This window comes from Accipiter gentilis, chromosome 7 (genome assembly GCF_929443795.1).
Source record: "Accipiter gentilis chromosome 7, bAccGen1.1, whole genome shotgun sequence".
NCBI classification, from domain to species: domain Eukaryota; kingdom Metazoa; phylum Chordata; class Aves; order Accipitriformes; family Accipitridae; genus Astur; species Astur gentilis.
In genome coordinates, this window is record NC_064886.1 from 32,324,681 (window position 1) to 32,338,305 (window position 13,625).

The 13,625-nt window shown below is 36.7% G+C and overlaps 1 protein-coding gene across 2 annotated transcripts in view; it reads right to left on the bottom strand.

Moving 5' to 3' along the window:
• Positions 1–13,625, bottom strand: part of LOC126040371 (neural-cadherin-like) — a 69,837-nt gene that overhangs the window by 39,092 nt on the left and 17,120 nt on the right. For both annotated transcript variants that reach the window (XR_007506624.1, XM_049804634.1), the window contains exons 4-9: positions 11,170–11,374; positions 9,468–9,579; positions 7,952–8,201; positions 4,903–5,045; positions 1,878–2,050; positions 718–886 (exon numbers count right to left, since the gene is read on the bottom strand). Coding sequence is in view for 1 of the 2 variants with exons in the window: in XM_049804634.1 (XP_049660591.1) it covers positions 718–886; positions 1,878–2,050; positions 4,903–5,045; positions 7,952–8,201; positions 9,468–9,579; positions 11,170–11,374 (1,052 nt within the window). In the remaining variant the exon portion in view is untranslated. The remainder of the gene's footprint in view (positions 1–717; positions 887–1,877; positions 2,051–4,902; positions 5,046–7,951; positions 8,202–9,467; positions 9,580–11,169; positions 11,375–13,625) is intronic.

Here is a 13,625-nt window from a genome sequence, read left to right on the forward strand (position 1 = left end):
ACTCTACATTTAGATGTTTGTCTGTCAATACATTGAGATACAGTGCAATAGGTTAAATACACTTATAATGTGAACTCCAGGTTCAAGGATCCAATCACAAGATTTAACGATTTCAACAGCTTAAATTGTACTGCTCGGGCAGATACAAACTTCATATACACTTACATCTACGCACAATTGGACTTAAATTTAGAAAATGGAGATAAGTACCAAGCGAACTTTAAGAGAATGTGTTTATAAATAAAAAATATTTCTTTTGAAAAGCAGTAAGTACAGGGTAAAGGCATGTTTCATGTTTTTTATCCTCCAAAAGATCAGCCTGAATTTAGTTTTGGCCTTCCAAGACTTAGTCTTTTTGCTGTTTGTAAGACTACTGTCATTTGGATAAATCATTTATATGCCATTAACAATGTTGCAAGATAATGTGCACTTAAAATATGGTGATTTTTTTTAAATCCAGTCACAAAACCACAGAAGTTATTGCACAAAGCAGAACTTCCACATTTCAGGGAAAGCATCAGTTCTAGCTCAGTACTGCACATGTATGAAACTAAAAGGACAATATTTGTTCATGCGGTTAATACAGTTTGTATTTTGCCTGCTATCAAAAAAAACCTAAATGAAAAAGCATGAAGTCTGATTTTATTTAAGCTTTTTTTCCATCAGTGTAACAAAATGGTTTCTATATGCCAGTATCAGTTCTGAAATTCGCTTTACCTGTGTCAGGATGAATATTAAATGCTGGTAAGACACCACCTCTGTGCATTAAGCCATATTTCACTATACCATTGGCTCCTTCATCAGCATCAGTGGCTTCAACCTGCAGTACAACTGTCCCTGAAGGCTGGTTTTCCAATACAGAAGCATGTTCCTGATAATACTGACACTAAGAGAGGGAAGAAAAAAGAAGAAAAATCAAGGACTTACTATGCCACTTGATTTAAAGATATATTAGAGGGGGGGGGGGAAAGGACAGAAAAGATTTAGCTACATTTCTATTCACATGCACTGATGTTAATGTTTTATCCGTACCATGATTAATTTACAGACTTGCTATTTTGCAATTATACGAACAACACACAACATGAGGCCACTGAGCATCTCCAGTTAATGAAAATATTTGGAGAAAAAGTTACAGTTGCATATAGTTCCAAATGCAAGTATTTTTCTGTATTAGCAAAAGTCTTATAAAAAACAGGGCATACACTTGCCCAAACCACAGAATTCCTTTAGCCGAAAAGGGATTCTACACAAAGTAACTTTGTCAAGAACACATTACTGACAAGACTGACATGAATAGTCACTGAATTTTCAAAATAGGCAATATTGCCCTTCAACATTTTAGCCACCAGCATCAAACTTGAGATTTTTAGACAACAGATCTTTAATATGAAAACATTCTGAAAATATATTCATGCATTTATTTTTTTACAGTACTTTACAAATTAAGCTAAAACACTTTCATTCTTCTCTCTTTCATGAGTTCCAGACATCAAATCATCAAATGAAGCCTATGTAATTTAGAGAAGTACTTTGGAATGTTTTGGAACAAGTCCACTGCATAGCTACCTATACCTATCAATTCCTCCTCACATACGTCACACTGAACCTCCAGAAGTTATTCACTCAACCTCATCTTCTGAAATGCCAGAGATGAGAAGCGGTTCAGGGAAGAGGCAGTGCTCATAGGAGCTGTTCTGCCCCAAGAGGAAAGCAAACCCTGTAAGTCTTCGGTGAGGGTTTGAAAAGATGCAGAAGACAGCGGCATCGGGACTCAAAGAGAGACAAAATTCTGACCAATTCTGCTTGCAGGGACAACAGAGTCTTAAACATTTACCACACAGTCTAACACAAATGACCAAGTCTCATATGTTTACCTTCTGGAAGACAGGTTTGTTATTGTTGACATCATCAACTTTCACAACAACCTGGGCAGTACTTGTAAGAGAATGGGGCCCTCCAGAAGCATTATCATCAGTAGCTGTGACATGAAGTACATATTCTGTCCCCTGCAGCTTAGGAAACGGACTTGAACGAAGTCTAACTAGCCCTGTGAAAACAACAATAGGTTGCAGGGTTTTATTTTTTTACTACATTAACCAATTACTGTTATTATTCTCACTAGTAAGCACGACAAAGAACCATTCTGGTTTACCTATTCACCAATAAACCACAAGGCAGCTACAGTTCAATTTAACTATGGTATTTTTACTGCACTCTGATATTAAACCAAAACTAACACAGCACAACAGGTTTGTTTGTCTGCAGGTACGTCTACAGAGCTAAATGAGACAACAGTTACAACTCATTATATAAAGCTGACGTGCACATATTAGCTTTTGTCTACCTGCTGCAGAAAAAAAACCAAAACGAAACAAAAAACCCAGAAAAACATTGTGGCAGACTTCTGTTTTACCTGCATCTGCCTCACCAGCGAGCCTGGCTATGTTCCTTTATCACTACCGCAATGAAGCATGTGTCACCATGTCTACTGCTGTAGCTACCGATGCTAGCTCAGCTGAAACTAATTCAAGTTTACCTTCCTGCAGCACAGTCATAGCAGCATTTACCTAGACAGGCATATCCCCAGAAACCTGTCTTTTACTACTCTCCCAAGACACCCAAATGATACACCCTGCTGGATGGGACATACAGGCACTGTCAGAGAAAGATGTATGAAAGATTTGCTACAAAAGCAAAAGAGACTACAGCTATCTGAGACCATGCAGTAAGAAGCTGTCATTCTTTTGCTCCATCATCCATCAATCACCTCTGCTATTCATCAGGCATAATAGCAATTGTCATTATGACAGAGTATTGTCACAGCATCCATGTCACTCAATTTGCTTGCAAATGTTTTAGCTGCAGCACTTATTTTTGACACATCTCCACTTTACCATGACATTTCTGTGACAAGGGGGTACAGACTATTCCCCTGACTGACATCATTTCTGAAAAGAAACTGCTGCAAGCCACTGTATAAACTTTTATAGGTTTATTAAGCAACAAAAGCCCCGAAGTGTTTTGAAAAAAAATGCAAATGTTTTTAAAATTAAGTTTCAAAGACTATAAAAATTTATTGGTAAAAAAGTATAAAATTACATGTACATGATTATCTGTATTAAAACTACGGAGCTAATCCTAAGAGATGCTATCAATCAAATGTTAAGATTCTTGGAGCACTTAGAATAAAGTTTTTCAGAAGCATCAGATATACTACCCCTGTGGCAATTAGATACTTTGAAAACCATTGTTCCTCTTCAGGTCCCAAAGTATCTTTAGAAATTTAACTCTTGGAACCTACAACTCTATTTTTAAGTCAGAAAGGATAAAAGCAGCTCTCAAATTCAGGAACATGCTTCAACATTTGCAAGTTACCTGCAGACCGTATTTTTGGGAACGTTTCAGAATCTAACATTAATATTGCAAAAACATGATTTGCATTGAAATTAAAATTTCATGCTAAGTGAACTCTGTGAAGTACAGAAGAGGAATAACTTAGGGCAGCTTACTCTTTCCTACATAATCAAGGCTTGTGCTTTGAAAAATGTAAGTTCAGATTTTGATTGCACTTCAAAACAGGTTAAATATAAAGTAGTTTAACTGAAGTTAATTACGTTAGTTCAATCCTTCATTAAGATTTCAATTTGGTTGCCGGTTTCTCTCTCAAAACATCCTTTTTTTTTTTTTTCCCCCAAGCAATCAAAAGCAAATAAATCCTATTAATTTAAAGGGTTATGCCAGCCTACTCTGATGATATGTGTGTGTGTTGTTTGTGTTGTTTTTTTTTTTTTTTTAAAATGAGGACACCAATGTTGTGGGACGTTTTCTTTTGGGGTTTTAAAAATATGCGACTACTGACAAGAATTTAAAAAGATGTAAAAACTGGTATTCTCCACACATTTTTTTTTTCCTCATGCACGCAGCATTCTTGGCTAAATAACACTGCTCACGTGAATGATTCTGTCCTTGAATGAAATTAATTAAATGAAAAATACAGTTACTTAGTTCATATTTTATATACTTTTACCTTCATTGAAATAAAACAGTGCTAGCCTTATTCCACCTACAAATGTATCATTTTGTGTCAGTACAACAGAAATAATCTCAGCTAAAAAGTGTTTGCTCCCACATGCATAATCAGGACATAGACATAAGCACAGGGGGAGACAGCCTCATTTAAAAACCCCAACGTCTGCTTTAAACCAGTTAAAACTGAGTTATTGAAAAAGCTGCACGAGGAGAACTATTCCAGTCAGCACTGTCATCCTATTGTTTTTCCTCCTCGCATGGCTATGTGATTACTAATAGTATCTTCGGCTAATCGCAGCAGGTGGATGTCAAGCTTTGAGCGCGCCAACAGGCAAACTCTTCCTCCTGCTCCCCGGGTTCGGCCGCCCGCGCTCAAGGCCAGCTCTGACACCCCGCAGCCAGCCCACCTTGCATCAGACAGGTAGCTGTCGCCAGCCCCCTCCGTGGCCTCTGCCCGTGTCTTGGGAGCTGCGCCGAATTAAGCTCCGGTCCCTTCCTGAGCTCCCCCACGCCGTGCGTGGTACCTGGCCAGGTACATTGCTGACCCTGACGCTGCCTGGCTGACTCGGCGTCCCAGCTGGACCCGAGACCTGCCCTCCGTTAAGTTACTGACTGAAAGCAAACAATGAACAAGATAGGTCAATTATACAAAGCTTTTAGGAAAATGATACTTTTTTTTAAACGTTATAAGAGAGTCTAGAACAATTGCACCTTTTTCCTGCACTGTTTAAAATAAGCTTAGTGTTAGTTTCAAAAATAGCATATCCTATTTATTTTTTATTATTACTACCTAATGAAGACCAAATTCAAGCTGCATCACGTCAGAATCAACATTATGACTGCAGCAGCAAAGAGCTAATATCTTATTACCTTTCTTAGGGTCAATAACAAAGTTTCCTTTCTGATTCCCAGAGAGAATATCATATGTCACACCATCTCCATCAGGGTCAACAGCATTAACTGTAGCAATCAGTGTGTTTGGGCCTGCATCTTCAGAAACGAAACTCCTGTAGCTGTTAAAAAAAAATTATGACAACACATTTATGAATTTAGACAGGCAAAAATATATACAGAACTATGCAGAATATATGCAGAACTACTGATTACCTATACAATGGGTATTGCAGAGATTTATAATTTATTAACACAATTACACGGATAAGATGCTTCTTCATTAACCAGTGAAATGATAAGTATTGATAATCTATCCAACCATTCCATGTCTTTGTTGTTACTTCCCATAAATTTCCATTGCAAACTTTCAGCAGTATTGAAGCTTAGCTTTGCAACAAGATTTATGCTAAATGCAGAATTAACTTTTTTTTTTTTAATTTAAAAAAATCAGTTGCATGATTCACAGAATCAAAGCAAACATTTGCTAAGTTATAGCACGCTTTCTGACACAAGCTCTCAAAGTGCTTTCAGTGCAGTCTTTGCACCAGCATGACTAGGATGAGAATCAGATCTGGAGGATATGCACATAATGTCAGTTTTACAAAAAAATCTCTTCTCAAGTCCAGACACATCACTGACATTGTAAGCTCTTAAGAGGCATTATCGGCCTAAGCTTAACGCTCTCTGGAGTAGAAAAGCCCCCTGCTTTAGCAAAGTCCCAAATATTTTTTATTTTATCTGACTAGATTGAGCAATAGTCCAGACTAAGCATACTACAGATCTGTCCCTAGTAGGTATCCCAAAGCTGTAAGAATGAACTACAGCTGGCTGCATCCAACAATATAGATAAAATGCATATGTATCACTGGGTTCAGAGTGCTTATGGACCCACTCTCCATATGCTGAGAATAGGAAAAAAAAATCAAAGGAAAAGAAAATAGATGCACAGAAAACCTCTCCCTTAGCTTTTGTTGTCTAGATATGTGTGTTTTCATCAAAACCTTCACAGAAACAGCTTTTTTTCTTCCCCCAATTTAATATACAATGAAGTAAGAGAAGTAAATTATTCTGGTTTTGCTCAGTCACAACCCTCAGGACACTGTCTTAACTCTGCATCTGGAAAGCAAACGAACAGTAATTCTTACAATTTTGAACATGAAATAGGGACAGAAGAGTCCAAGTCATCAGAAGAGGTCTCTTAAAAAGGAGAAAGTAAAAACTGACAAAATGAAACAGAGTGGTAACCTTAAGCATTTTGCAACCGAGATAAAGAATAACCATGATGAAAGAGAGCTCATGGCAAGGAACCATAAGTTTATACTGGACTGTAAATCTATTTAAACAAAGGACTAGAAGGACAACATCATCATCTTGATTTGTATTAGCCTGCCACAGAGCATAACGTTAATTGCAAACTAGTCTCTCAACAGGACCTGATCTATGAGTGTTCACGGTGAATTTGTTTCACAGAAAACTTCAACTAAGTTCTGTCTGAAATTCACCTTTGGGTTCAAGATTTTTTTTCATAACAGGAGAGATAAAGTAAAATCAAAGCCTGGTTAACCTGGTTAAACAAAAACTTGAGATAATTTGAATTCCGGGAGCTGAATTCAATTCCAATGCCAATCTACACATATATACAACAGCAGTTTCCCTGCTATTGCACAGCGAACAGAAAAGCTTCTTGTGAATGTTTGGTAATTTAAAATAATGTTCATTTTAATCATATTGTTCAGTAAACTTTAAATACAAGAGCTGGCAGGGGTTTTTTTTTAAACTATGTTTTCTGCTTCCAATTTGTTAGAGATGTTTACAGCATCTTTAATACTATCACTCTTTTCTGATTAAAAAATTAGGAACAGATACAAGACTAACAGATACAGATAAATATTCAATGACCCTGAATATTAAAACAAATAAATAAATGAAAAATAGGCATCATCTGAAGAGTGAGAAACTTATCTGGTTTAGTATTTGAAAATGCATAGAGGTCCAATAAGAATTTCCAAAAGATCAACTTTTTCCAGGCCATATCTCCTAAGCAAGGTTTAGGAAGGAAAGGAAGTCACAAGATTTTCAAGCCAGAGGTTACCTTCACATAAAATAAGGACTGTCAGAAAGCTTTGATGTTCTGTTCAGCTAAACCACAAGCTTAGCATCACTGAAATTTCTGCCTGGATTTTGTTCTGAGTAACTTCTGCTTTTAAGAGTAGAAGGCTGATGCAGAAGCTGACTGAGAATTCCATTACTAAGCCTCTAATATGAATGCAAGTTTACAGTACTTTTCACATTGCTTCAGGCACTTCTGAGCCCCAACTATGGAAGAAAAATGCTTACTGATGCTTTAGAAGAAAAGAAAAAAAAAAGAAGTACAGTTTGTAGGGCATGGGACTAAGTGAAATGAAGTAAATACCACTTATTGACATTTATCTTGTCGTTTTTATAATTCAGTGTTCATTTAGGATTCTATCATCTAAGCATTTTTCTCTAACAATTGTAAACCAAGGATGCCAACTGTTGACTCTGTCTAAGCTTAAATTGCCTGATTAAAAGGCAAAATTCCACCATGTACTCTGGATGAGGGCTGAGGACAACACTGAGTTGCCTGCTTTTTCTGTTTGATTTCCTTTGGTGGTGGAGGGGTCCTATTGAAATGTATAATCTGAAATTACTGCAACACCTCTTTCAGTACATATTGGAAAAAAACTAAGTGCAAGATCTGTCAAAAGAGACTGTCTATATACTATCTCTATATAGCTAAATACACAAGTCTTACTACTCATTGAAAGTATGTCTAAACATTACAATTTAAAACCAAACTTAAATTTGTTTCTGGTTTGTTTTTTTTTTTACTAATAGTAAGACAGTCTCAAAGTCAAAAGACCATCCCGCATTTGTCAGTCCAACTCTCAGATTTGACTGAATCGAAGCCAGTTACCATCCTGTAATGATCGGCCTTTTGACCAAAATATAAAAAGCAACAGTAAAAGACAAAAATAACAGAGTTTTAAGAATATGCATTTACATTGTCTGGGAAAACTCAGGTGCTTCATCATTCACATTTGAAACATAGATCCTAACAGTTGCTGTCCCAGTTTTTGGGTCTTCCCCTTTATCTACAGCCAAAATTATGAACTCATAAAGATGGTTAGGTCGCTCATAGTCCAACCGTGTTGCTGGAAAAATAGTACCATGAGAAGTAATACTGAAGTCTTGACTCAAAGTGTAATACAATAATTCAGCATTCTCTTTTGAATCGCAGTCAGTGGCTGTCACTATGAAAAGAGAAGAGAAAGACACTGTGTAGATCAAAGTTTGTGAATTGAAATGTTAAGTACTTTCACAAGAGAACTAGTGCATAGTATAAAACTGTAATAGCATTTACCTTGGCACGTAGTGCTTGAAATAATTTATAAAACTCTGCTATCCCCTGTGCTTTTTATTGAACTAACCCTTACTTGAAAATAAGTTGTTTAAAAAAAAAAAAGTTAAGTCCCTGGTTGAATTCAGCCACTAGATTTTGCCTTTGTCTGCTGGGTTTAAAGAGCCCTGTACTACCAAGAACATATTCCCACATAGAGACATATATTCTCGTGTCCACCTGATCTATACTGCTGATCTAAGATCACTCAGACAGATCACACCCTGTGTGAATAAAGACGAAATATTTACATATATTATTCAACTGATGCAAGTTAGGTGTTTGTCAGATCCTACCCATAACCTACAAAAACCTATGCTAAGAGTGCAGTTACCAAAATAGTAACTGACAGACTACCATTAGTACAGGATAAATCACTAAGTAGAACAGTAGATGGTTATAAAATCCTATTTACTAGCAAACAGCAATTTTCCTGTAGTTTGATTTCCTTTTTCCCCTCAAGATTTATAGAAAGTTTATGTAAGGGTTAAAGACTAACATAAGGCCCTTCTACAACTGCTTAGTTGACAAATTTGTTTTATCGCTAGGACCTGCTCATTTCTCTATAAACATTTTCAATGTAAGGTACTTGCGGTTTACAAAATCAAAATTTACATCATTTACAGAGCATCATAATTTAAAGCTTAAATTGGTTACATTGGGAAGAAGCAAAATCTTTTTCCCAAGTATCCAAACAAAACCAGTCAAAAAAGCAGTATTCCCTAAAGCAAGCCCACACAGGACTCAAAGAGAGGCAGAGATGGTGAGCTGATGTGTCCATAATTTCTGATCCAACATCACTTTCTTCCTTCAAAAAAAACAAATGTTGCAAGATTGCTACTATATGCTTGCTGCTATAATACCAACCACAACTGAAGTGCTGTTACTTCAAAATCCTACAAAGATATATTTTCTTTGTCTCCTGTCCCCCAAAATTGTTTGGGCTGTGGCAGTAGTAAGTAATTATGATCCAATTCTACAAGGTGCCATTTGCCTTCAGAGAGTTGCAACTACCCATATGTTGGGGCAGGTAATTTTACCTTCTGAACTGAATTCTAGTTAGTGGGAGGAAAATAAAATACTCATACTGAATGTAACAAATCATTGTAGAAGTACTAACCTTGCAGAAGCGCAGTTGTCATAGTAACTGTTTCAGGAACACCAACTTTGCTGTAAATCAACTGATGAAATTCAGGGGCACAATCATTCACATCTGTGATTACAACCAAAACCTTAAGGAGAAGAGGGGAATGTTAAACAGCAAAGTGAATCAAGGCAATTACTTCATTGCTTTAGAAGTATCAGATGGAAGAACTTCCTAAAAACATCCTTGAGGTCTTCAGAAGCTGTAGCACATAGGATAAGCCATTTTCTTAGATTGCTTTTCTCCTGCTGAGAATCGTTGAAATATTAGATTCCAAAATACTAGGAATTGCCAAGTCCCAGTCCCTTGCAGCAACATTTTCCACTCACCCTTCCCCTCCATTGATTATTCCCAATTACTAATTTAAAGCAAAATGGACCGTCTGCTTTCTAAGCATCCTTTTTCCATTATCTTATCTTCCAACACTTCTGTGATTTGTAACACTAAAAATTCTACTGCCAAGTATAATACATTTTAGCAGTATAAATCTCCGAGACCAAGTTCTGAATTCAATTACAGCAGAGTAAATCAGACATAAGTGGAACTGATTATGGTAAAACAAGTAAGAAATATAATTCTGCTTCTAACATCTTTAAAAATGTTTTCTTATTCTTATGTCAAATATGAGCCCACAGTTGCCTTGTTTACAATCCAAACAGTAAGGAGTGTGTTAAATTAGCCTTTATGGCAGTTCATACTGCTACACTTCAGAGTGTCTGAAGTTGGTTGAGGTATTCTGCATTACAGTGCAACAGGTAGATGCATACTCCATCTACCCTTACATAGGTTCGTATAAAATGGGAGTACTGAGGTTGTATCAGTGTAAAGCAGGTACAAGTTAAACTATGTTTAGGCTAAATGCATTTGTAAAATCATTTTATAATCCTCTTTCAAGTCATATTCTACCACTCTTCATCTTGTAGTACATAAAAGGGTCAATAGAAATTATCAGTCTCTGCTGTGCTACAGCCACTGTTTGTTACATTGACATACTGTTTCGCTGTCTCTCTGTGTCCTCTCGCTTGTTCCTCTTAATTCTGCCTCCTCTATAATTCTTAATTCTGTTCCCTCTATAGTGTACATCTTATTTCCTCCAGCAGGAACAAACTGTTATACTGCATGCATTTCCTAGCCCAGTGAATCCTTGAATTCCAACAACTGTAATAACTATATTTAGAAATATTTTTGCTGTCAAATGGATTTCTAAAACACCATGAACCATCACATTTTAATATCTGTGAATTTTTATTACTTTCTCTCTTTACAACTACACTTAGTGTTCTTGATACGAAACAAATCATTTTCTGTTCTGCCTTTGTTTTAAATTGGAATAATCTCAAATATACATCATAGTTCATGAACGTTTAGAGTAAGTCAAAAACCCCACGTCTGGCTTGGCCACATCCATTTCCATATCTTCCCAGACAAGGCCTAGGACCTATGATGGGATGGCATATTGATCCCTCAGAAATAGCCTTTTCAACACCTGCAAGACTGAACCCTCAGAGTACCTAAACCAGCCCTCAACAGCTACCCATAGACAGAAAGACTTTTAAAATGGACAGTAGAAAAGACAGCATGAGCTGTGGAAATGGGACCTGCTAGCGAATCTGTACAGAAATCTGGAAAAGCTGAAAGAAAATGGAAATACATACAGACTGCAGAAGTGAACACCTACCTCAGCTGCACTACTGAAGTGTTCCTCATTTTCCTCTGCTCTGACCAAAAGAAGATACTGGTGTTGGTCACTCTCATAATCCACACTCCGAGTTAAACTAATATCTCCTGTTGCCCAATCAATACTGAACAGACCACTAGGATTAGTTAGTAAACTGTAGCTCAGGGATTTCTTTTGATATGATACGGCAGTGACTGTAAGAAAGCTGCATTTAAAAAAAAAAAAGAAAAGAGGACTTTTAAGCACATAATACAACATACTGAAGAATATGACAAAAATGGTACATATCAGAAATGATGGTGCGATCCTGTAGGTCTGATCAGAGCAACACTCAGTGAAGTCAGTGATAGCTGTACCTAACCACCAAATTCAAACATTTTGTTATACAGTAGTTCTACCATTTTGAGGTTAAACGGATAAAGATAGGATTCTTGGAAGCAGAACACCATAAGGATTAAAAACACAGGAACAGAGGATTTCATTTTTGCTGCAACTGAATTTGCCTACTCCAACTTTTCTACGGTATTGATATTTTTCAGGCAGGAAACTAAAAGATAAAGCAAGATGCCAAAGATTCATTTTAATAACAGCATGGTAAGTTTGCTGCTGCAGTCATACATCCTAAAGTTTCAACAGATAACCACACAAGGATAAAAGCCAGTCACTAACAGTGTGCATGTTACAGGTTATACGGGACATAAGTTTTTAGCTCTTGTCTGGCACTATCTTTTTTCCACTGAAGTCCAATGTGTTTAAAGTCCTCAAGTAGGAAAAACGCTTGCAGTATGAAGAAAAATAAGAAATTAAAAAATAAATATTTTTAAAGGGTTTAAAACAGAATACTAATTCCTCAAGTGTTTGTTGCTTTATCACGCAGGTTTCTTAGGAAAAAGAATTCTGTCTCCCACGAGAACCCACCAACATGTATGATCCAGTGACAAGTACAATCAAAAAGACAAAACTCAGTTTGTCCAAACACCTCTTTCCCCTGTTGTATTTCCATGCTGCTGCCTTCTCACTTCCCTCAGGCACACTACTGAAACAATAGAAAAGGTTACTGTAGGTCATTATCTCACTTAGTCTTTTTCTGTATTTTCCTATCATATGGTCTCACAGTCAGTTTCAGCCAGCACAAGACTGTGTTGCTGCCAACAGGAATTACTTTGCCCTCCTTCTAACTCCCTACCCTGGCTGCATGTTCATGCCACTTCTCCTGTCCTGTCAGCACTAAAAAGCACAAGGCCACACTGTGAGCGCGTTTAACAATCCAACTAAAAACTTTTTTTTTTTTTTTTTTGGCCTTGCCTTTCATCTGATCAGCTTGCCCATGCAGCTAGCATATTAGCATTAGTGGCAGACCAAAGGAAGAGAAAGATTTGGCAACGCTCCTCCGCTCAGCAGCAGTCTTGAATCAGCCTACAATTGTGAAATCCTAAACCCCAAAATCCAGTGCATGACAGCAACTCTGTTTTCCTGAGTACTTGTGTGATTGGTCCAATTTAAATATTGTAACTTTAGGGATTCTACATGGCTTTTCATTACTATTTCTGCTCAACACAAAACAGGAAACCACTTTCACTGGGTGCATTGTGTGTATTCAAACCCCTTCTGTCATAATAATAACTGCATTAAACACTTCATTCCTTTTCGATAATGCCACGTAATTTGACAAACTGACTAATATAGTACCATCTTAGGTGTGCAAACCTATTTTTAAATAATGACAAAAAATTTATAAAGAATTTCATTAGTTTTAATCCTAAACATTATTGAATCCAAGATGGCAGGTACCTGTTAGGTATTGTAGCATTTCGCAGTTCTTGCATTTCTTTTATGCCTGTGCTGTTTAAGTTTATTGCAGTTTTAAAGTAAAACCTTGTTATCTACTATTAACAGTTACTTATTTTTTTAATCTTAACACACCTTGGTTATTTAGGCACTGTAAAACTGCATGTTGTAGACTGAACAGTAAAATACAACACCACAGACAACATAATATGAATAACAGTTGAATGGCCACACAAGGAAGACATTTACTGGACAAAAGTACTCTCGATTCAACTGGAAGAGGAAGTGTTTACCATAAGAACAAAACAGGTTGGGAAAGACCGAACTGAGTATTCAGGTGGACCTATGTTCCTAACACTTTCCAAGATGTTTAGATCCACGTTATTAGACAAAGGATGGAAAAATAAAATGGCAAGTTTCACGGCATCTTCATTTTTGCTCAGTTTGCCGCCGTGATGAAGAGAGCAAAGACAGTCTTTTGGGGTTTCTGATTTCCACTTGATGGAGAAGGCAATTCTCCAAATTTGACACATAAAATTAATATATTCTTTCAACCAGGATATCTTTCTTCATGATGTAACAGCTCTAGTTTGTATTCTGCATTTTGTTTGAAAATTAAGACAATCAACATCTACTAATACTTTCCATATCATTTAAAAAAGCAAGAA